Raw genomic sequence first — 26304 nt, forward strand, 5'->3', positions numbered from 1 at the left:
AGTACAAGAGTGTGGGTACTAAACTGGCCTGCCTGCAGTCCAGACCTGTCTCCCATTGAAAATGTGTGGCGCATTATGAAGCACAAAATATGACAACGGAGACCCCGGACTGTTAAGTAACTGAAGTCATACATCAAGCTAGAATGAGGAAAGAATTGCACCTCAAAGCTTCAACAGGCATCAAATTCAAAATGAGTGAATATTTGCAAATAAACAATAAAGTTTATCAGTTTGAACATTAAATATCTTGTCTTTGTAGTGTATTCAATTGAATATAGGTTGAAAAGGATTTGCAATAATGTTACGTTACGTTTTACGTCCCAACCTCATTGGAATTGGGGTTTGTACAAGGAAAGTCTAAGTTAAAGTTAATATAAGTTTAGCATGTTTGTAATTCAGACAGAAGAATAGAGGATTACATGTACAATGTCATAAAGGAACAAAATAAATTTGAAAAAGTAAATGGATCAAATATATTACCTAACCTCAACTTATTTCTTCAGCTGAGTCAAAACTACACATTTAATATGAAACCTTAAACCCTGCATTTCCATTTTCCCTCATATTTTTCTCTACACTATAAAACTTGAAGAGATGGGAGAGTAAAGGGAACAGTGATGAGGAGAGTGACACATTTACTAAGTAGCCTAGCTCTAGAGTCTAGAGGAGCTAAAGGTGCAAGGATACTATGGCGACACCTAGTGGCCAAAACACAGTCTCCTATTGTAAATGCGGATGTCCTGTGAAAGTGTTTACAAGAGATTATAGTCAGCGGCTGCGGTCGAAAGGTCCAAAGAATTACCTCCTAAATCCTTTCCTAACCACTTTGACTTAACCCCGATGGTAAATGTCATGAAGTCAAGGAAAGGTGTGAAGGAGAATTCAAAAGGAATTAGGAAAATACAACAGCGGTACAAGGAGAATCCGACTGGCCTTAAGGCCGTTTTACAGTTGTGCGGAGGCTCCACGCAGAGCTCTTGCCGTAGCCTACGTCAGTGGCCTGATGTTTGCTGGTGTGTGCATCGAGCCGGCATGTGTGTGTGTGTGTGTGTGGGGAGTGGGTGATACAGCGAGGGAGAAGTGAGAGAGTGACGGTGGTTAGCTCTGGAGCAAGTACCAACTCTAGAGTCAAAGTGAGAGAAACAAAGCGTCTCCCCTGTGTTTTCTGACCAAGGTGGGAAATCTGTAGCAGGAAAAGGTAACCCTCTCCTTGATTTCACGTTGTTTATGGAGAAGGAGAATCAGGAAATGAGCCGGGGGAAATGCAACGCTACCAAGCCACGGCCAGGTGACGTGCGTCGCTGCGACGTGTAGTTACATTTTTCGAGAGGTGCGCGTCAGGCTACAGCGTAGGGTCCAGCGTAGACGCAGAGGGGTCTGCGGGGCTATGCCATCGTTTTTACACACAAATATAAAATGGCCTTTACACTCGGCTGCGTAATCATGCGATGGCCGATCGTATATATCATCAACAAAACATATATAGTGAAATAAGCCAGGGGGGATCCATTGGGTTAGAGTGCTGTCAATCTGACAAATTTGATTTCCATTGGATCAGAGTAGTCACTTTGCTGCCTGCCAACCACTGCCTTTCCATTTGGTAAATGGATATATACTTTAAACACACATTGTATGGCAACTGTGTACTTTGTTGAAGTTTTGAGGACAGTTTAGAAGTAGAAACAGCAAAATTACATTGTGTTGTTCTATCCAATATTTCCTATATTTCTAAGCAAATTTTCTATGCTGTATTCTGATAAAATCCCATGGGTCCCCCCTGACTGATTATTGGTCCCCCTCCCTGTGCCACCCTACTTAAAAAATCCTGGAATCGCCCCTGGTGAGGAGATGTGAGGAAAGCTAATGGCTGCTTCACGTACACCAGATATCCATACAGAAAAGCATTTAGTCTACAAGGAGGTTATCAAATAAAATGACAGCATCTTATAATGGCACTCATGTTCATACACTTTAAGGTTTATTAGAATTAAATCATTTTGGAATCAATGTGGAGCAATTAATAGAAATAACATTTGAAGTTCGGTTTTGCACTCATGAGAGGAGCACGCAGCTCAGACTGTATTCTGGTGCATGCTCATATCTAGAAAGCGCAACTTTGTTGTTGTTTGTTTGTAACTTAGGAGCATCGAACAGTGGTATGATGTGCTTGTTATTCAGTGATATTAAGTGACAACGTAACAGCGAAACAGATTTAAAATCTTTAAACCTAAAATTTGCCGTCGAACAACAAGCAGAACATTTGTATGTTTCCCCAAAAGGCAGCTCCGCGTGTGAGTTCTACACACAGTGTGTGTAGGCTACTGTATGCGTGTGTGTAACTATGATTGTGTCTTAGGGGAGGGCTGGCTCTTATTAAAGTGCGGAGCTACAGTTTGGACCTTCCCTCGCCTCAAGTCAAGGAGACATCCGCGTGCACCCGCGCTCGGTTATTTTACGGCCCCCGCTGCTTCCATGCTCTCTCTCAACCCCACACACTGATCCGCGAACAGCAACAGCAGCTCCTCTCTCTTCTGTTCCAGCTCAGCACCGCTTAAACGTGGTGCGCCTCTGACGCGCTCTCTCCAGTTCAGGATGGAATCGTCTCCTTCTCTTCACCTTTACCACTGACTCTGACGCTGCTGTAGTTTGGTGGGAGTTCCTGGGGAAGTGCCTGGAACTGGTCCTCTGTCTGCTGTTTCGCCTTTCCACTGGGCGTAGGCTACTTTGACTCATAACTACAATTGTACACTTATCTCCGGGCTCCGAAATGGGACTGTATTTACATGCGCTGTTTTTGCAGTACTATTTCGTCTCGAGTTTCGTGTGCAACGCTGTCGCTGTCGCTTTCGTTGAGGAGCCCTCCGGAGGCAAGTCGGACGGGTACTGCGGGCGGATCATCCGGGCGCAGACCCAGGGGACTCGGAGGGATGGGCACCATGAGTTCAGACTCAGAGTGGAGGGGGACCCGGAAACCTATCAGCCGGGCAGCACCTACAGAGGTAGAGTTTTTTCAGTCCCATCTTGCAATCAGTGCGTATCTTTATTGTATTATGTTTCCAGAAAACTTGAGTAAGTTTAACCACCTAACATTGCAACTAATAGCCATAGTAATCTAAATCTGTACTAGAAACTGAAGTCTGGAGGACACCATTTTCAAACTAGTTAGTCTGCCTCATCTGGCTCCTGCAGGGAGAGTTGTGGTTTGATAAGGCTACTTAGTGTTATAATGTCTGACCTATATTCACTTCCTCTCCTCTTTCTGCAAGCAAGGGGACACACACAAACACACACACACACACACACACACACACACACACACACACACACACACACACACACACACACACACACACATGCATACATCCAGATCTGGCTCTAATTATGCTGACCTCTGGGTACGCCTGGTGGATTTGCCTACTCACAGAGATGTGTGGCTAGTTCAGAAGTTAACACTAAGCTTTTTTCAAAAAATAACAACAATCGAAATGCAGCTGTTTCACTTTCTCTGTTTTAAAATCCAAACTTTAGTCATACAAATTCAAATAACTCCAGGAATACAATCTGGGGGGTTTTAACAAGACCTGCCATTCTCCAGTTTTGACACAGGCCTCAAAAACAAACACAAAAATCAAAGGTCTGACATCATATTCCAGATCATGCAATTGTTTTGCTGTGATGCCACATTTAGCAACCAGGGCTTAATTATATTCAGTTATTAGGGACCTGTAAAGGACATCAACAAAGAAAAAGAAGTTATTCCCTAAGCCTTCACAGCCTTTAAAGTGATGGTTCGGAGTAATTTCACCCTAGGGTCCTTTGCACCATGACCTCGAGCCAAACACCCCCGCAGAAGCTTTTTTCACCTGGGTCTAACATTGTGAGCGTTAGCGTAGAGTAGCGTTATCAGCTGAATAGCTTAGCGCAGGTGCTAATGGACCCACGTATGTATCTCGTAAATGACCCCACTAATAATGCCCGAAATGATACCAAACGTCTACACTAGTACATATAGGTTATGTACTCATAAAACGATGGATTGGAAAATTTGTAAGTACACCAGAAGTTTATGTAAATAACACTTGCCTGCTGGCTTCTGCTCTCTGCTGTTGTTGTTGCTGCTGTAAGACGAGTGCTTAGGGACGTCTACAAATTACAACACAGAAAAGAGATGCAACAAAAATATTTTTTAATTTAACTTTTTTTTTTAAGTAAGTGCTTTAGTATAACTAGCAGGAGACAAGTAATAATTGAGGTAAGTGTGGAGACATTACCTTATTTAATCATTAAATCAATAAATATTTTTGTTGTATCTCTTTTCGGTGTAGTAATTTGTAGACGGCCCTATGCACTCGTCTAACTGTAGGTAGCAGCAGCAGCAGCAACAGAGAGCAGAAGAGAGCAGGCAAGTGTTCATAAACTTCTGGTGTAGTTACAAACTTTCCAATCCATCATTTTATGAGTACTAAAATCTTAATCCTAATCTTTCAGTTGATAACCTTAACGCTCTACTAAACGCTCCCAATGTTAGACCCAGGTGAAAAAAGCTTCTGGGGGGGTGTTTGGCTCGAGGTCATGGTGCAAAGGACCCTAGGGTGAAATTACTCCGAACCATCACTTTAATTAGCAAATAAATTCACTTTTTAGAAACAAGGTACGATTGAAAATATTGACATCTTCCTTCTCGGCGCCACAAATCTTAAGATAAATGGGATGGCATGAAAAATGGGTCCCGTTCCTGGCTGGTTCCCCGTACCATACCCCCGCCATGAGATTTACAGGCTCTCTTTTATTCTAATGTGAGATGCTAAGCCTATATATACATCCCTCCCTCTACCACAACACACTGATGCTCACAGGAATGCTGCTGTCATGTGTGTTTCCTTGGCATCATCCAGAGTGACCCTGCGTCACGCGGCGTGCCCCTGATGTGTCCATGTCTGTGCCTCTTCACTGCTCAGCGTCTCTGTGTATTAAATACACACTTCCCTCTCCTCCTTAACAGTGATCCTCCTGGCAATCAGCCCTGCTTATTTCAGAGGTTTCACTCTTATCGCACTGAAGGAGGGCAGAGAGGGCACCACAGACGACGACTACACCGGCCAGTTCCAGGTAAGGATGAGCAAGTGTGGAGAGGAAAGGAAGAATTGCTGAATACTGAATGTGCTCTGAGTTTTCTGGAAAAGTTAGCAAAAGCTAAACTCATTTGCATGCACATGGGAATCGACGTACTGCTTCCCGCTTTCTTCTGAAATGAAGGTTAAAGGAGTTGTTGCTGACAAACTCAAACAGCTCCCTCGGTTGAAGCCAGAAAACTGAGCTCTCCTGTTGTGTTGGAGAAGAAAAGAGAATCTAGTTGCCTCTTTGGTGCAGCTCTTCTCTGGTGAGGCAGACATGGCATATTTCCCACTAAGTTGCAAATATGTCCTCCAGCAAAAGGAGAGAGGGAAGGAGATGGCAGAGGAGGATAGAGAGGCAGAGGCATGTGAGGACAGAGAGAAAAGAGATAAACAGAGAAAAAGCAGGAAAGGGATGTGAGATGTTTGGTTCAGTAGTAACCCAGCTCCCACTGAGTGCTCTTGAGCCAGACTTCCTCAATTACCTCTTGCTCTGTGTAAACAGGAACACACATCTGCAGCTCTCTTTCCACATGGTGAGCCTAACCAGACTCTCACCAAAAAGAGCAGGAGGCTGTTTTAATGTAGCAACAGTAAGATTTTGCTTCTTGTTTCCACAAGCCCACTGTCTTTAAAAGAAATGTTTGTTGAGGTTGTGTAGAAATGCTGCTTTCCCTACATTCAGACAGAACAGTTAGTGTATTTTTTCATTTCATTTCATTTTTATTTAAATAGGGACAGATGCTTAGACAGACATTTGTGCAACAAATCTCCAATGTACAGCATCACAGCATTTATAGCTATTGCTAATTTACAATGCCTGTCCCTAGAAGGACTTTTAAACATGAAAACAAACATTAAACATTGGCACAATTAAAATATATAAGGCACACAAAACACCTACATCTGTACCCACCACCCCACCCCATGCGCCCATACACCACTCCATTGATGATAAAGGGAAATAAACTACAGTGATCAATTTCTGGTATGTGGATGAACAGGCAATCCAGAAGCTGGCTCAGCCTTTTTACATGCAAAGAAATTCTATATTGTTATGAGGACAACTCTGTTTGTCTTAGGGTCTCTCAAGAGTTTTTGTGTAGCTTTCGTATATGATGTAAATTAAGCACACATTAACTTAAGGTGGCCTTTGGAGTGTTTGACCACTATGGAGCAATGTTTTAAAAGTGGGTCCGTGTTTTACTTGGTATTGTTCATTCACACGGGATGAAACGGTTACTGGTTTAATGATAAACCACCTTAAAATTCCTGATGGTAAGTATTAGCGTTAAAATTATCATTAAAACCGTGTTTTACTCCTGCACCCATGGTAAATACTGTACAACATCTATTCCAGCGGTTCCCAACCTGGGGTCCGGGCACCCCTCAGGGGGGTGGCAAAGATCACAGGGGGTGCGCAAGTCTTTATCTGGTTTGAGGTTGAGGTAAAAAATTCTTGTTGTGTCATAAATGTGGTGGACATTATATTATTAACATAATACATATTTCAATACAATTCAGATTTATTTATTTACTCTTAGACCACACATTGTGGAGTACAAAACATAAAACAAAACAAAACTCTGTACAAAGGTAAATAACCAGAATGGATATTTAACACAAACTAAATTATTGAAAGAAAAAAACATTGCTCAAAAAGTCCCCTAATCCAAATAGTATCCTTTATTTATCTGTCTGTAACAGCACCACAAGCTACAACATCCACAATGGTCATAAAGATGAATCAACACCTCTCTATGAAGGTTGGATTTGTTGCAAGACTATTAGACTGTTATTAGTTTTAGCTACGTTTACCTAATAAACTGAGTGTAATGTGCACTATATGGCCAAAGATATGTGGACAGTGGAGTGAAGTCAATGGACACCTCAACTGTACATCTACTCCTAAACCATCTGGCTGCAGGAATTTCATAAGTGACACAGGAAACGCCCACAAACACCAAATTGTTAGAGAGTAATTGTAAATCATACAGTGTCACAGAAATATGCACAGTTAACAGTAATACGTAATTGTTTCTGCACACAGCATAATTTTTGTTTTAATTACATGCCACTTTGTAACACATTAATGAAGTAGAGACGTAATTTATTGATATCATACTATGTCATTCCAGTTTACTACGTTGCCAAGTGGCTCTTACTAATGCTTAGTCTCTAAACTGTACGGTAACGTTATAGGGTGACAACAAAGTTTAACATGCTCATAATGTTATTTCTAGTAGGATTGTTTTGATCATGGTTAACAGTGCTGGGCCACCACACGACAAATTCACCACGTAATGTCAGCTGTATGGGTGGTCGACTAATCCAATGCTAAGGTAGCCAGCAAGTGCACCCTGGTCCGTCTGCCTCATCCCGGTAAGAGGCTTCGTCGGGATGAGAGTGGACAGCCCCAAGGAAGCCAGCAAAAGGTGACGGTGAGCCGGGTACGGAGCACCGTGAGGTCACAGTTGTTTCAGCGGCTGTTGCAGTTAAAGGAGAATTACGGCCAATTTTTACGTTAATCTTGATCGCTATAAATATGTGAGTACAGTCGAAATCGGTGCAGTCAACACGGAGTAGCTGCAGCTACGTCTATGAGCTTCCACTTAGCTAAAACGGCAGTTGTCTGGGCAAGTTTTAGAGTGCCTTTGTGCCTCTTAACAGACACAAAATGCAGTTAAAATGTCTGTGCAACATGAACAGGGCCCTTACGTGACAACAAGATGCGTTTTCAACTCAGACATTGTTTAAATTCACTTACCCTGTCTCTATCCTGCCGGTAGCTAGCTCTTCCTGTTCGCTGCTAGCTGTTAGCTGCTAGCTGCCGTCTGTGATAAGTGTGTTCAGTAAATCTTATTCTGTGATAATCATCACGCAACCGTTCCGTGTGGATTTGTAGCTCATCCATTTTGTGTGTGATCAATCTGGTGTTGGTGAGTAGGAGGCTTGGCATTGTCAATCTGTGTAGTAGTTTTCTTAGCCACGCTAGCAGGCCTGACCGGGATCCTTGCTTCTGATTTCTCCCCACCTTCGATGCCTCCCGCTCCCGAAAACAATCCAGTGAGCGCCCGGTGGTCTGGCTATGTCCTCCAGAGGACAGGTCATGCCTTCACGACGAAAACTTGTAGTGGTTATGACCATATCAGTGACTATGTAACTACATAGAAACGGGCCAAATGATGTCTGTGGCTTGCACACTGATAGCGTTAGAGAAGGCTATAGCTGTAGTCTCGCGCTGAAGTCCCGGTGTAGCAGGAAAAGGTAAACAGTGTGCAGATCGCTCTGAGAAGCAATCCTTGCAAGTCACAGACATAATTTGGCCCTCACGCTTGAAACAAAGATTGAAGATGTCAATCGACTACAATTTTTAATCCCAATTTATTGCATGAGTGTCCTAGTTAACTAGCAATATAAAGCAATATAAAAATATATATATATTTGCTCTAAATGTACTTTAAAAGGGATATTTTAAAAGTTTTTAATGATCAAGTGGTATTTGAGACTAGACGTACTCCGGTGGTATCTCAGTTCGACAGTAAATGCAAATAACTTACTAGTCTTGTGGAGAGAACCATCTGGAAGGGCTTTGAAACTCAATTTGCCCTTCAAAAGACCCTTTTCTTTATCCATTTCTGCCCAAGGAGCTTTGTTTCTGCTAGCCATCCACTCCTGTTCATGAATATATATAATTATATATATAAATATATATAAGACCCGTAGGACCAGTTCCCATTCCACGCCTCATTTCCTTTTAATCCAGCCCTAGTGAGCTCCCCAAGCAGGATAGATGAAATTAGAAAACGTTTTTAAGTGAAGTTTGGTGCTTAGAATTCATAGTGATTGTTGTTATCAGTTTTCACAAACACATACTTCTTGTATGAAAACAAAAATTACTGGGTAACCACATTGTTTTCTAGCTTACAGTAGAACCTTGGTTTGGTCTGAATTGAGTCAAAGGTAATTTTGAGATATCTGCGCTGTGTAGTCACACATTGCAGCTAACTTGCTCGTATCCTTTTGGTTTAAACACTTTATGCTTAAATCTCATCTCATCTCACTCTGCTCTAGTTGATTTCTGCACCCTGCACAATAAATACAGTCACAACCTCAGAGTCCCAGCAGAACCTTGAGTCAGGTAGAGACTATGGAGTAGGCAGTACAAACTGGAACAGAGCTTGAACAAAGTTAAAGTTGACATTATGGCTTTGCAAGCTGTTTAATGCATATTGGCAAATCCATCAGGAACTTCTTGTTGTGTATTTGACAGTTGTAATTGACACCTATGTCTACATTTGGAAAACAATTAGGGTCTCTAGAGATGCTGCTGTCAAAACACTGTCAAGAGAAGTTGACTGTATGAAAAAGATGTGTCCTGCATTATGCTACATTATAAGAACTAGGGCTGAACGATCCTAATCGCAAAGGCTGCGATTTGGTTACGTGACTCACAAGAGCAAATCAGTCTGCACTCCGCAGAGAAACTGCGCCACCACCCCTACCCCTACGCCGTACCTTGAGCAGATTTCTGTCATTCAAACAACTCTGAGTTGTTGTTTGTTTGTTTAAAACTGAAGTTTTTATTTGGTCTCCAGTCCATACATGCAGTTAATGAATACAGGCACGCAGAACTGAAGGCTCGGTTAGCAATGATTAGCTTTGATTAGCGGTTATCTCCAGTTAGCAGTTAGCTCCGATTAGCGGTTAGCTCCAGTTAGCTCCGTTATAAAGATCTGGGGCCAGTTGTTCAAAACATTTAATCTGGCTCAAAATTATCCGGATTTGGAAATCCCATTTTTTGCTATCCAGGATCAGGTAATCCGTCTTACTTTTATGCCGGTTTTTCAAAGCAACATTGGATTGGATCACCCTTATCCAGATAGACAGTTTTCAAGATTACCAAATCTGGATTACCAGTGCTCTAAATGGGACAACATATCACAATGTGGGTTACCAGCTATGTAAAGAACAGGTAGGAGAGCCAACATGGGGTCACTGTGTTTCTTATTTTGAGACAAAACACAAAAATAACATAACCATCCACTTCCATTCATAATTTCTTTTATGACCCCTCATCTTAGTTACAACAAATAAAAACAAATATACATTAACAAATATATTGTGGATATTTTGAAAATGTCTTAAAAACAAAACAAAAGGCTAAATGTCTAATAGTTTACAAAATACAGAATGTTCAGGGTTCTTCTTCATCTGAGGAGGAGAGACCAGCATTTCCAAGCCCAGCTTTTAGGAGGCGGAGCTGAAGTTTGGCTTTGGTTTGCTGCAGATTGGTCAGCTTGATTTGTTCCTCTGCCAGGAGTATCTGTGCTTCTGCTCTTTCAGTTTCTCGTTTAGACATGGGGACATCATTTCTATTTTTGTTTTATTTTTACTTTACTATACTGAATAGCTTAATTGGTAGCCTATGTCTACTTCATCTACTTTATCACAGTTACAACGGTTACACAAGTCAAGTGCAAAATATAAATAAAAGTATATACACTACATGATACAAATGTATTATTTGACCAATTTTAAAGTGTTACTACATTTTCTTCCTGGAATCTACCTTGAAATCCTACACCCTGTTGGGATCAGGATAATCCTGTTTTTTTGGATCAAAGTTATCCAAATCCTACTGACAAGTTTTGAACAACACAAACTGAAGGTTTGATCCAGATTAAAACTAGGATTGGATTCTGTAATCTAATCGGATTTCAGAATCCTTCTTTCCCTTTTGAACAACCCATTTTCAAGATTTGATCCAATCCGATAACCTTTGAACAACTGGCCCATGGAGTCGAGGAGACTGCTGCGGAGAGGGGTAACAACCAGACTCTGAGAGGGGTAACAACCAGACTCTGATAAATGACGTTCGGGGGCCACGTTGTTTCAACGGTTTTATTAGTACAGTTAATCCCACGGCAACACCTGCATGCTACTACTAATGTAACAATAGCCTCTCTGAGCAAGTGCAACGTTGTTGACGCTGTCATGCACACGGCACGCAACTTCATGAAGGGGAGGGAGGGGCTGGAGGCAGCTCCTCTCTGTGTGCAGTAAAAGAAAATACACCGATGTATATATTTTTACTTATTTAACTGTCTAGTAAAGTTCAAAGACAGTGTTTAAAAAGTGCAATCAAAATTTTTACATATGTAAATAATAAATAAATAATCTAAATACTAAGTGTGGTAAAGCCACATTTGTTTTTATTTTTCTGCAATCTGCACTTTAGTTTGTGTGATTTGTTTCTGACTTTCATATGAATGTTTACACCAGGCTTGGTCAGTGCTCAATATACTACTGTGATGGAAGTAGTTAAATATTCATATAAATTCATGCATCACCTAATTAATTTCATCGTCACATAGGCTACAGACCTGGCCTCCAGGAAAGAACAGTTTGTTTAATCTATCTAATCTTGTGTTTACTATACAATGATTTATTGCTAGTTTTTGTTGAAAGCCCATGTTGCAGGGTTTATTTTCTAACGAATTTTTGCAATTTGCTTGTTGGTAATAAACATTTAAACTGTTACCCAACAACATCAAATACAATGGATATCAAAAAAACCAAAAAAAAAAAAAAAAAAAAGAATTATTTTGTGGCGGGTTTTTTTTCCAAAAAAAAACAAAAACAGGCCCCCGCCCCCACCCGACCAGGAACAAAAAAAAATGCCCGTCTCAGTTCACTGTCAAGGTCACGGTTTCTGCTACTGGTCTGGCAAAATATGGCTTTTGGTCTCGACCGAGTCAATGTGTCTTTATTATGTGTATAATAATATTGGAGGGAAAGTGAAACACAACTTGCCCACAATCAACCTCTGCTGCTAAAAGCAGTCAATCTGCAGTGATGTTTGAAATGGAGACACATGGATGTGTTAGCTGTCGTGGTTAGCTCGCCGAAACTACTCCCGAAGCTGCTGGCTGGCTATGCAACGTTAGGTAATGTCCGCTTGCATACGTACAGGCTAACTATAGCCAGTTAGCTTTGTGTGTAACTAACAAAAACTCACCCATCTCGTAGTAGTGTTAATTTCGTCAGACGAGAGACTAAATATGTTCGTCAACGACCTTTTTTTCCATGATGAAGACGAGACGATGACGAGACTGCGCCAATGTCCAAAAACGCTGACTAAAACTAAATTAACATGCATTATTGTTGATGAAAAAAGACGAGACTAAAAACTAAGAAAAAATCTCTATTCATTTTCGTCTACAATCGTCTCTACTTTTTCATCATGAGATAGAATATTCAGCTGTTACTGAGACCCGGTGATACGGTACCGACAGGTACCCTAACGACCGTTATCTACCGGACCGAATAGCCTGCGCTTCTCTCTGATGCTCCTAAACGGACGTTAGAATCAACCGAAACATCGCTGCACGGGGCGGTAGTTAACACTACACTTGGCAGCAGGTAACGTTAGCATACCGTTAGCTAGCAGTTGGATTTAACACAGTTAAAATGCTGATAGCTAAACGGTGTAAAGGTTTGTCTCTATTTCCAACACGAGACGTACGACAGTCTGCAGCTGCCATTGTCTGAAAAACAACACGTTGCGTTCACTTGAAATACGCCTCACCAGTTTCGTGCTGCATTTATTTTATTGTAAAATATCCTTTCCCCATGCAGTGGTTGTTTTTGTCGTTTACTAGTGAAATAAGGAAGAGGCTCAATATTTATATAACTTTATAGCATTTATTTATTTTTATAACTATTTGACTGAAATGGTTATCAGAAATAATTTATTTAAAAAAAGACTAAAATGTTTTGACTAAAACTTGACTAAAATGGCGAGACTTTTAGTCGACTAAAACTTGACTAAGATACCTTGAGTTCTCTTTTGACTAAAACTAGACTAAAATGACGAGACTTTTAGTCGACTAAAACTTGACTAACAAAAAATTTTGGCACAAGACTAAGATTAAGACTAAATTAAAAATAGGTGACAAAATTAACACTATCTCGTAGGAGCGAAGTTTAACGTTTCATTCAATAAAGTTATGGTACAAAAGGAGCACTAACACCACAGGTCTTATGTTGACAACGTGGACGCAGATATAGGAAACTCAGAAGGCAGTCGTAATGTTTACCTAGCCGTCTAGGCTAACACTGTTGCACTAACGTTAGCGAAACGTCGGCGTAGCGTTAGCTAGCTGTCTAAACTTGTGAAAAGCTGAACAGCATCCCCGTCCAAGTAATAAATAAACACCAGGCAAATATGTTGTTACTGGAGCTAGTAGGCTACCATCAAAACGTGAGATATCTAATCAATATGTGTTTACAACTGTCGGGGGATTTCACAGGTGGGACTGGCAAGTTAGCCCATAGCTAGCATGATACCTTGTATTTTCTAGATCTAGATAAGTTTACCGGTACTTAGCTGAACTAACGACATGATCACTGTTACTAGATATAAAGAAAACATTGACTTTCACTTGGTGCTATTCACTGACAGTAAAAACACCTCATCCCAGTCAGTCACCATAGTTCTAGTAGTAGGATGATACACGTCTCCCCAACGTGATGTCATCACGTGCGTTAAAAAACCCACTAATACCAAAAACGACAAAAACCTGACCAAAACTGGCCTTTAACACTATTTTGAGACATTTTTAACAATGATATACATATATTGAGTGCTATATGTACCTATTAATCAACAGTGGTGATTAACCTGCAACATGGGCTTGAATAATACAGAAGACAAAGATCTTAAAAAAATAATCGCATATCGAATCGCAATCGCAATATTTTTGAAAAAAATCGCAATTATATTATTTTCAAAAATCGTTCAGCCCTAATAAGGACTCTACGTTATATCTACTTTCGTTGACTCTTTGTCATTGAAAACTTTAGATAGATCTAGTATCAGAAATTAGTTTCAGAATGATTTCATTTAACAAATATGCTGTCCTTTGTGTCCCAGTTATATGAAGGGGTCGACAGCGAGGTTGGCTTTTTATCTGAATTACCTCAGTCCATCAAACTCAGCTTCTCTTTATCAGAGAGGTTTAAATAATAATACTTATGTAAAATGAAGTTTATACAACAATTCATATTCCTGACAGTTTATTCCCCACAAGTTATTTTGCAGCTATTTTTGCAATGTCATGATTGTTTTCGTGCAGGGGAACAGGAGCCAAATGAACACAGTTGTGGTTCCCCGTGCAGCTGTTCTCTTCCCTCACTCTCTGGTACTCAGTTGTTTCTGGCAGCTGTCCTGGAATGTTCCCGCCTGCTGTTTCACTAAAACACCACAACTGAGAGTTGCTGCTCATAGTTTTTCCCCATTACTACCATTAAAGTATGTCTGTTCTGTGTTAATGTGTCAGACCTTAGAGAGTTTGTCTATGAGTGTGCATCTGTGTGTGTTTGTCATAAACTAAGTAACAATAGTGTTAGCCACGATGCTAACAGCATTGATTACTAAGCCAAACGTTGCTGTCACTACTATTTTAGTAATTTATAAGCAACCTGTTTCTTGCAGATTGTCATGTTACTGAGAATACAGCTGTTAGAAGGTAATATGTGAAGTCGAAGCTAACTCTGACAGCTGTAGGGAAGCTAACATTAACTTTGGTTATCTGTGCAATTCAGTATCCCACTGAGTCTGCAGTCATTGTCTGCTTGGAAATTTGTGTCTTTGTGCTTATATGCACCTAATGTGCATTAAGGCTGTTGGAACAAATTCTGAAAGTTGGATATAATTTGAATAGTAAAAAAAATCAATACTATTCAAATGCTGAAATTACTATTCAAATGTATTTTCTTTTTTTATAAATAGATAGGTTGGCTAATGTTAGCTAATCTCCCTCTTCTCATGTCTGATGAACAATAAGTTACGGGAGAGAGAAACACAAGGCACTGTGAGCTAACGTTACGTACCGAGTAATGTTAGTACAGGGGGTGACAGGCTGTGGCTGGAAAGTGGAAAAAGGATGGGAAATTGTTTTAACATGACTTTAAAATCGAGATCCACTGAGCCAAAATGCTTATGTTATCAATAGTTAGCTCATTCTGGTTTCCTAACTGCTGTGAGTTATAGGAGCTTAGCTGGGAGCTTCATGGAGATAGCCAAAGTTAAAGTGATGGTTAGGAGTAATTTCACCCTAGGGTCCTTTGCACCATGACCTCGAGCCAAACACCCCCCCAGAAGCTTTTTTCACCTGGGTCTAACATTGGGAGAGTTAGCGTAGAGTAGCGTTAGCCGCTGAATAGCTTAGCGCAGAGGCTAATGGATCCGAAGTGTCTCTTAACATTACCCCACTAATAATGCCCGAAATGATACCAAAGGTCTACACTAGTATATATAGGTTATGCACTCCATAAAACGATGGATTGGAACCCATACAAAAATGTAATATATGGCCATATATGTACTTATATTTTAAATAGCATGACATATATCTATACATATATTTGACTTATCTGAGAACACAATATATGCCTGCAACATATATGAACATTTATGTGTCCAAACATGTGAAGAAAATATTTGGAGTTCATCCATATATGATACCATATATCTGCATATATTACAGTATCATATTGGTTTCTCTATATATGGACAACATTAAGTATAAATATGTGACATACATATTTGTTTTTCCAACATATTTAATAAATGTATGTAAACATACATGCATGTGATACTGATGCATTTTAAAGCTATGGCATATGGTTATGGTACTTTGTCGATGTATTTGTCAAAAATGACAAAGAAAACACTGCATTATTGTATTAAAAATACTATATTTGGTATTCACACAATACAGACACAAAATCTCCAACTATAGGCATTTAATTACAAGGCATTCAGACATAAGATATAAAACATTAAATTTTAAATATTGGCATTTGAGGTATTGAGACATTAAGTATCATCTTTTTAAACTATTCAGACAAGCACATACATTTCTATTATTAACTGGCATTTCATTACATGACATTTTGAAGTACAGCAATATTCTTAACTATTAAGTGACATTCCACATTCAGACATGTGCGGGCAGTATTCTTACTATTTAGGACTCCACTAGATATCAGACATAAGTTCATTCTTTTTTAACCTATTGACATTTCATGTCAAGGTATTCAGGGTTAGACAATATTCTTTTAACTATCAATTGGCATTTCACTGACAAGCGAAAAACTCTTAAAGATTGTGTTTTCACTATTTGGTCTGCATGGGTAAAAATGTTTTCCATTCTTTGACCCCTTTGTTTTGTTTTTAATCAATTCGTCAACTCATTACGATTCAAAAACATAAAAACATAATTAACATTCAGGTTTGGAAGATTCATAAAGAGACACTTTCTCTGAATAACTGCAGCTGGAACAGCTGTCAAATGCCTAACTTTTTGCCAACAGCAACAAAGTGGTGTGGGTTCGACAATGAAGCAAAAAACTGTGTCGCTTTGTTTCAAAATAATGTCCTATGGCGCAGCGTTCTCCACTTCCTAAGTCTGCAACAACAAACGTATCAACACTGAAAATACTGTTATCTGTGAAGGACTACAACATGCGGAGTTTCTCTTCCTCTCTCTCGAATGTCTTTTTAGAGTGCGCAACTTCACCATTAATTACTGCCCTGTCACGGTAACTGACAAGAAGTTCTCTCTCTATGTTATAAGCTACATTGTGGAGGGCAAGGTAGTCATCTTGCTCAAGTCTTACTTTCTCATGTCTGCCTCCAAGTACAATGACCTCTTTACACCTTATTGCACTCTGGGTGTGTGTAGGACTGACTAAGTCTTCAAAGGCCGAAATGCATTCCAGAGGATGCATTTGAAAGTGTTTTCTTGGCATATAGGGCAGACCCTTCTGTAACTGAAATGTTTTGGCAATCTGCAAAGGGACCCCTTATTTGTGCTCTTGATCATTTTGAGCAGCCTGTGATTATATGACTCAAATGTAAAGCTGAATGAGCCCATAAGGACCCCAGTTTCGCACACTTTGTGCAAGGTGAAGAGAGATGGACATTATAGGACACATTTTGTATACCATAGAGATCCCCCATTTCCATCACAAATCTCCTAAGCATGATGTCTGCTTCCTGAATTTGTTGCAAGGTGACACTTTCAGTTAAGAGCAATGCCAAAGCCTTCACAAACCGTGTCCAGTGTATTAGATAGCTCTGGTAAGATCCCTTTAAGCACTGGGATGCTATAGTAGAAAAGCCACATATACCACTCATGCGCCTTCCAATAGTTTCTCTCTTGCAGTGATCTAGGCACTCTGGAAACACAGGAGGGTGGTTGGATAAGGTGAAGTTTTTGATCAATCTCTTGGATACACCTTCCTACATACCATGGGTTTTCATGATTGTCACTTCTAACCCACATATAAGTCATAGATCTTGCACACCCAAGAAGACAAGGCGTGAATGTGGTCCAGATACAGCTGTATCAGGGTCAACTGATGGGATCAAGGACAAAATAGACGGTCCCTTTCACTCCTTTCACAGTAGTGTGATTTTCTATAGCCTCTCGAGCGAAATTTAGGCTGCTACCATGATTTCTGCTTTCAGTATCAGACTCAAAAGGATAGACCCGTACATGACCTTGACCCTTCTCAACCACTGTACCTTTTGTAAACAGTATGAACATCCAAATTCTCCATTGAATTGCTTAAAATTTTGAATCATCGGTCTTGCAACAGAATCACATAACTGCCACCAAGGGAAATACTTTGGAACGGCCACGAATACCATTTGCACTGATCCACTCAAACCCATGAGTAAGCAATTGATTGCATTCTTTCACAAATGGTGATAAGTATGTGTTTCGGTTGGCTTTGATGAACCAAACCATAAAGGCTGACAACATGACTTGTTTTGCTCTCAGATCAGGTGGTAATTCATTGACTGTAAAGAAGTGGCCAAATACTGTAAGAAGATTTCTTAAACACAGGTACCCGTCAAAGCTAAAGGTTAGTGTGAGATTGACTTGATGCTCAGATTGGCCTTCACTATTTCCGTTAACCCTCTTGTAAAGCTCACCATCTGTGATATCTGTCAGTGGGCTAGAGTGAGCACCACTGTTAGGCCCTAAGCCAACTGGCTGAAGAGTTCCTCTTGTTCCATCATATTCCTTAATTGTGATTCTAGTGGAAAAACAATAAAGAAGTGCCCCTGTTTCATGTGATCGGCTACACTACAAGAATATTGACAGTTAGGACAAACCACTTTTTCTCCGTCAATGTTTTACAGAAATTGTGCATCCCTCACATATGTAGTGAAACTGAATATTTCTTTTCAAGTCATCAAAAGTTTTGTAAAAGGTGTTTGGTAGATGACACAGCATGCCTCTGACTTATAACGTTAACAACTTTAAGTGTGTCTTCTAAAAGCTTCATCAGTCAGTCCATGCTTGAGTTTTAAAGCAAAAAGTAGCAACTCATGCTGTTTTTCTTGTATCCTCGACAGTAGCAGTTTGCTGTTACCTGCCCATTTGCACAGGAAGTGTTTGTAAGAGGTTTGGTGGACTGGTGGTATGAATGAGAGGGGAGGTTCTTCACAGACCTGCAACACACAAAGAAATTTAAAATATTATTTTATTTCCGCCAACAATTCCAAATATCAGATGGTAAAGTAAGTGTATTAATCTTACTATTATAAAGTAAAACTTTCATAACAATTAACATTCAGGTTTGTTTGAAATTTCACAAATAAGCAAAAACGGCGCCTTAATATGTGACCGGGAGTAGTTTATAGAATTTAATATAATAGTATTTTTTTATTTAATATTCATAGTATTCATAGATATAGAGACAGCTATTAACATTTACCGATATAGTACCTAATAGAAGTGCGGGATGGGACGAAGTGCAGGAGCACAGGAGGCAAGCGTCTTGAGATCAGGATCATGTGAGTCGAGTGCAGGACCAGGATCACAGGAGACGAGTGCAGGATCAGGACCATGTGAGTTCAGTGCAGGATCACAGGAGACGAGAGCAGGATCAGGACCATGTGAGTTCAGTGCAGGATCACAGGAGACGAGAGCAGGATCAGGACCATGTGAGTTCAGTGCAGGATCACAGGAGACGAGGAGCAGGATCAGGACCATGTGAGTTCAGTGCAGGATCACAGGAGACGAGAGCAGGATCAGGACCATGTGAGTTCAGTGCAGGATCACAGGAGACAAGTGCAGGATCAGGACCATGTGAGTTCAGTGCAGGATCACAGGAGACGAGTGCAGGATCAGGATTAAAGTGAGTCGAGTGCAGGACCAGGATGGCGGGAGTCAAGTGCAGGACCAGGACCATGTGAGTTCAGTGCAGGATCAGGACCATGTGAAGTCAAGTGCAGGATCACAGGAGACGAGTGCAGGATCCTGCGAGTGAGTGCAGGATCCCTCGCAGTCGAGGAGTGGGATCAGGATTAAGTGAGTCCGAGTGCAGGACCAGGATGGTCGAGTGCAGGACCAGGATGACGGGGGTAGAGTGCAGGACCACAGGAGATGCGTGCAGGATCACTTAGGGTAACAGCAGAATCACATACCTGAAATAGGAAACAAATATTTCATATTATTATGAAAATAATAATATCACTTCAAGGGGCAGTATTTCAATTCAACATGTTTGATAAATGTTAAAGTAGAGTGTATTAATCTTACTATTATAAAGTAAAACTTGCATAACAATTAACACACAGGTTTGTTGAAACTAAACAAATAAGCAAAAACGAGCCTTAATATGTGACCGGGGGGGGTTGTAGAATTTAATATAATAATATTATTTTATTTAATATTTATAGTATTTATAGATATAGAGACAGCTATTAACATTTACCCGATATAGTACTAATGAGTGCAGGATCAGGATCAGAGCGACACAAGTGCAGGATCACAGGAGGCGTGCGAGATCAGGATCATGTGAGGACGAGTGCAGGATCAGGATTAAGTGAGTCGAGTGCAGAAGCAGGATGACCGGGGAGTCAAGTGCAGGACCAGGACCATGTGAGGTTCAGTGCAGGATCAGAGGAGACGAAGTGCAGGATCACATACCTGAAATAGGAAACCAATATTTCATATTTTATGAAAATAATAATATCACTTCAAGGCGGGGCTGGACTGGCCATCTGGCATACCCGGGCATTTTCCCGGTGGGCCGCGGCCTTTGGGCAGATCGCCGATATAAATAGGCCTTTTTTATTTTTTGGCCGGGCCGGCCCATAAGACTCACTGCAGCCCATTGGTTAATTTTCTTTATTGGCACTGGCCTGACCCAATCAAATCAGGAACCCCCTTCCCACCTCGGGGCCGCAAATTTCACGAATCCCACTATGGCCAGCCTCCCGGCCCTGAGGCGTGAGCTGTAATAGTTATGCTGGAAGTTTAGCATCCACGTTAAAATGGACAAAGCGACCACCAAGTGCAAGGGAGGTGCAGAGAATTAAGAGGAGAAAAGATTAAGAATCTACAGGCTGATTCCTCAAAATGTGCTGCAACACTTCGACATGTTTGGGTCTGTAGTAGCTGCTTCAACATCAGCATTACCTGAAGAAGAGGAGGAGGTGGCTGGATATACAGAGAAGCAGAAGAGAAGGATGACCATGACCGGCCATGGGAACGAGTGAGAAAAAAGATGAAAGAGAGAGTAGATGACGATTTGTGGTAAGGAGTAGGCAAATTAACAGGGACTCTCAGGAAGGGAGGAGGCTGTGTGTGTGTGTGTGTGTGTGTGTGGCCCCCATGCATGTGCGTGTGTGTGCACATCCATAACAACAACAAAGCAGTTTGGCTGTAACATTAAAGTTAGTGGCTGTCAGGTAACCTAACTGTTTAAGCTTACATTGAAAATGCTAGCGGTTAGCCCTTGTTGGGTAGCTGAAAAGTTTGTGTTGATACAAGCATCAGAGTTCCTTGAAATGTTTAAGTAGCTTCTCTCGTTATTGGTGCTCTTTTTTCAGGGCATATACTACTCACAGATTTAGTGTAGCTTTTGGGAAGTGTTATGGTTATAGTATTTAGCAGAACACTTGTGTCCAAAGCGACAAAATATGAATCTTACAATAGTTAAAATTAACAGTAAACTTTTTTAAAGTTGCTAAGCCAATATTAATATGTGTGCAGCAATACAATATCAATAATAAAAAATACCATAAAATATACAAATCATAACTACAAGAATGAATTAATTATTTAAGTGTAAGATCAACAGATAAGTCTTGAGACCCTCTTGAAGGATCCAAAACTATCACATGAACACAGAACACTAGGCAATTGTTATCATGCAGAGATGCAACGCAGATTTTGAAGAGGGACTGTCTGCGGGGAACGACTAATGTCTGACCAATCACAGTGGGTGTTGGCCGCCTGTGGGGCCAAAAATGCCCGGACCAATTTTTGTCTCAGTCCAACCCTGCTTCAAGGCAGTATTTCAATTCAACAGGTTTCCTTAATCTCTGATAGCACATGATTTTTTTGTACAATAACTTGCCAACTTAAAATGGCTAAACACGAGCTAGAGCTAATACACTGCAAAGATAACGTTATAACTAAGTTAGAATTTATAAATTTGGTGCAGGTAAAATAGTAAAAATGGTAGCAAGGTGAGCTACAGTCCCTGAACACAGATCAGTGTAGAATTAGACAGAATTTCATTGTGTTCACATGTAAAGTGACTTACTTTTTTCTCCTTGGAGGGAGCCTGGACATGCCGCTGACCTGAAAAGAAGAAAATAAAAAAAAATTAACATTGTATTTTAACACTAAGCTGACCGTTCCTTCCAGTTTTGGCAATTTTATTATATTATTATTGTTCTTTAAGGCCATGTTTACACATATATGTAGATATTTTATAAAACGCATTTTTAAAAACATCAGTTTGAGGTTGCTAAAACTTCAGTACAAACACATATTTACAAATGTATACTTTATACTTACTTTACTATACTTATTTTTCCCCCAATCATTAGATACAGCAGCATTTGTTCTCCTGGTTAACATTACATGTCACTTTATGTCTCCTTTGCACAGCTACAATAAACTTAAACCTACCCAGAGTGCATCTTTCTATGGCTCTGAACTACCACTAACGTTCCCCGTGATACTTTTTAGTTAATTTATTTTATTTTTTAACAAAATAAATGAAAAACAGGTGTGGCCTTCTCTTTATTGGTTTTCAAACTGTTGAAGAGATAAACCATAAAAAAGTAATTTCCCTCATTTTTTTTTTTTTTTACTGAAAATCAAATACATGGACCACCCTGGTAATACATAAACAATTCTCATGAAATCTCCGGAAAAGGTCAATAATACTCAAGTTTTCCCTTTTCTTAAGCTTTCTAAATTTAGCAAGAAAACGAATAATAACCTAATCGAAGGATGCTTGCTTGCCTAGTTCAAGTTAGCTAGCGATAATTACTAAGGTAACTAACGTTATGTCTTATGCACGTAATTGTCTTTTAAAGTTAGCTATCTATATTGTTACTTACCTTTTCCATGGACGTGCTGTTCGGGCGCAGGAACTGCTGCACCGATGGTAAGGTATTTTCGATACTCCATTATGAACTTAAAATCAAAAAATACCGTCTTCCATAGTTGACTCTGAAATCACTGTCTTATTGTTCTTCTTCTTGTTTTTTATGGCAGTTGGCCAAACAACGTCTGGTTGCATTACAGCCACCTTCTGAAATGAAGTGCATGTCAGAATAATATATTTACCTACACTTAAATTATCTTCATTAAACCAGTTCTTGCTAAAAAAAAGAAAGAAAAAACATAAAACATAAAATCTTCAGAATTCCTTTGCAAAATATAATTTACCATCTCTTCATCTATATTTTGAGACCTTGCTTTCTAAGTAGCACACACTAACCCTTACCTCCATTATGACCATCTGATCTAAAACTAAAATAATAACTAAAAGGTAGAAAAATAATGAATGTAAGATAATAATAATAATAATAATAATAATAATAATAATAATAATAATAATAATAATAACATATTGGTTTTGATTTTTTAAACATTAACATTTTTCTTATTATTGAGAATTGTTTTTTTTTTATTAGTAACAGACGTTACTTGGCTCTGGTAGTAACCAGTTCTGTCACTATAGCAACACCAGCGTACAACCTGAGGAAAAGCGTTAGCGAGCGACAAGGAGAACGTATCGCGCTTGTAAAAGATGGTGTGCGAGTGCGATGAGGAAATTTAGTATTGTTCACATTAAATTCATCACGAAATTTTGATCTGGAAAGATTTTAAGCGGCGTGATTACCCTAACGAGGGAGTTGCCGTCACGGTGGGGTGTGGAAAAGCGCGACCAAAAGATTGGATTCCCCATTTATATGGCTACCGTTCAATCAGTTGGAGGTAAGTTAGCGTTTTTTACTGCTTTTTATTAGTTACACAGGGACATATGCTCCATTAACATAAATGGATAATTTTATAGCGAAACTTCCGTGTGTGTAAAGGAATGTGTTTAGTTAACGTTATATGTTTAGTTTTGTTGAGGCAAAATCTTTATTTGACTTGCTCACATTAAGGCTTGTCCGCTTGTCCAGGAAAAGTGGATTTTTACGATTTGAAACAATAGCTACATTTTTCCCCACAATCCGGGGCGGCAGATTGCTAGCGTTACGCAGGCCAGCTGTTCAGCTCATTCTCTGCTAAGCAATGCAGCATGAAAACCGCCGACGAACAAGCGTGTTAGTTAGCTAACGTTAAACTGCTAACTGTGCCATACCGTTACCTCCCTCGCCCACATCGTTTGACAGAAAATGAGAGACCGGTGCTATCATCCCGCCGGTGCTTTAACGACCGTTATCTACCGGACCAAGTCAACGCATTTTGGTGCCACTGAAATGCTTCTGTCTGATGCTCCAGCGGGCGTTAGAGGCAACCGAAACGCAATCACCGCATGTCTATGCTAGTTTAAAACAACACTTGCAGCAGCAGGTAAAGTTAGCCTACCGTTAACTAGCAGCTAGAGTGCGTCAGAGTTAAAAATGCTGACAGCTACGCCCGATTGTAAAATATGTCTATCTGTGTATTTCACTGGAAAGTAGCAATATGACAGTGTGCAGCTGCTGTTGTCTTCAGGAAAAACAACACAGATATTGCGTTCACTTGAAATTGGCTTTCGCCAACTTCGTGCTACGATACGTTGTTGTAAATACACCCGTTCCCATCCAGTGAATTGGTTTTGCCGTTCTATAATGAATTTTTTGGCTTAGTATCTCAATATATTGACTTAGTATCTCAATATATTGCAGTATTTATTAATGCTGATAGTGTTTGGATCCTTTCAACGGTTTTAGTATAAAATTATGAGTCTTACGGACAAGGTGACTTTTTGCATGGAAAGAGGTGAAAACGTAAAGGGACAAGTGCCCCAAAAAGTTAATGTCAAGCCCTGACTTGCTAAAACTTCGTTTACCCGAGGGTTATGTAGGATAGCGTTATGAACGCGTCGATAAGGTGATCTATGGATAATATCACAAATAGATCGCCCAACCGGAGCGCACGATAGTGATAATATCATATTGAGTGGAGCATTACAATTATTCTTTAACTTAGACACTTGTTGGTAACTATCAGTGTTAGTGGCAATGGTGGCTGATATTTCTCCTGCAATAGACATAGAATACTTTAAGAAGCGAGGAGTTGGACAAGCGTTCAGAAGAAAGATTCGAAGAACGCCATTGTGGGAAAGAGAATCCGATGTTATAGCGTCTGTGGGAGGATGAGGATGAGGATGAGCCCCTACTGCCGTGGCCACAGTCGAGTGGAGCCAAAGTGAGTTTTTTGTTTAATGTGTACTAACAGTTAATTCTTTACCCCATAAAGAGAACGGTATTTTGGCTGACACCTGGCGCCCAAAATGGCGAGATTTGAATTGTTTTGGCTTATTTACGTTTAGACACCCATTTTGACCCACCAAAGAAAAGCGGATACGTACCAAACTACTGCCAAAACCATGGTGACACCTCTGATACGCAGCATGATCCTGTAAATCAAGCAGCAGCAAAGAAGAACGGTTCAACCAATCATAGCAGCTGGGTTAATTCCCCAAATGTGGCGTGTATGATTGACAGATAATAATAAAAGACCTACCATTAAACAGAGACTGAAAATCGGCTTCAAGAATCGCTTTCGATCCCCTTCCACTTTCGCTCAAACGGCAACCGAAATCTGACTGATTTAAAGGGACGGTAGCTACAGTAGTCAGTCCGCGGTACTTCTGATTTCGAAGGTAGCGGGCTGCGGAATTTGGATGTCAGAAAGGATGAAATATTGTATTGAGTTAACTTAAAATGGATTTGATTATCACGGGGTAGGTAGATGGATTATTTTAAAATACTCCATCATTCGTTCATAGTTTACTCAAGATAAAGAGACTTCAATTGACCGGCACAAATTATGATGCTTGCTGTATAACCATCTTATATCCGTTTATATCTACTATACCATACTACAAGAGCAAAAAGAGCTACAAAACAAACATCAGATTTGCTTCCTGTTTGTACTTCAAAACCGAGACTCCATTTGAAATATACGCATCCCCCTCCCAAGCAACTATTGTTTATAAATTTTTAGGTGGCTTAGGGACAAAATATCATACCGGTAAGCTTGTAAACATAATGATATATATAACTACGACAATAATTTGTATGTTTTAGTTTAAGAAAAACAATTTATAATATTTGCCACAGGCTGCCCATTCACAATCAGAGTGATACCTTGGAAGAACAAACGAAAATAGTGACAACGAGCTCCGCCCATGGTCAAAGGTGCCAGAATAAAAGTTCATCTTCACCGGTAAATGTATTTATACATTTCCGTTGCCTACCGCACACATACACAATTAAAAACTTAAATGGCTGGGGCTTTGCCGAATCTGCTCGTCGACCTGCTATTTAATCCCATGACTAAAAATTTAACTTTTACATTGAATCTAAGAAAAATAGACCTACCTACCGACCCTTTTCTTCTTGCTGCGCACAATATTTACCTGCAGGATGGCCTCATTATTTTAAAAGGTTGATAAGAAGCGTGAATGACCGTAGTGGAGTCTCACGCCTAATACATTGATGGATGATACCCAGAGACTGAATTTTCCCTCACAGGATCAAAAGGTAGCTTCCTATTCCACCTTACTTATTATTAACAAAATGGTGGGAACATGAGATGAAAGTATAGCTCCATGCACTAACAGGCATGAAAGCGGC

General features: G+C 40.0%; 1 protein-coding gene across 1 annotated transcript in view; it reads left to right on the forward strand.

Moving 5' to 3' along the window:
* Nucleotides 1-2391: 2391 nt before the first annotated feature.
* Nucleotides 2392-26304, forward strand: part of LOC120564412 (spondin-1-like) — a 483039-nt gene continuing 459126 nt past the window's right edge. The window contains exons 1-2 of the mRNA XM_039809345.1: nucleotides 2392-2999; nucleotides 5003-5109. Of these exons, the coding sequence (XP_039665279.1) occupies nucleotides 2768-2999; nucleotides 5003-5109 (339 nt within the window). The 5' untranslated portion in view covers nucleotides 2392-2767. The remainder of the gene's footprint in view (nucleotides 3000-5002; nucleotides 5110-26304) is intronic.

The sequence above is a fragment of the Perca fluviatilis genome, chromosome 8 (genome assembly GCF_010015445.1).
Source record: "Perca fluviatilis chromosome 8, GENO_Pfluv_1.0, whole genome shotgun sequence".
In the NCBI taxonomy this organism is placed as follows: domain Eukaryota; kingdom Metazoa; phylum Chordata; class Actinopteri; order Perciformes; family Percidae; genus Perca; species Perca fluviatilis.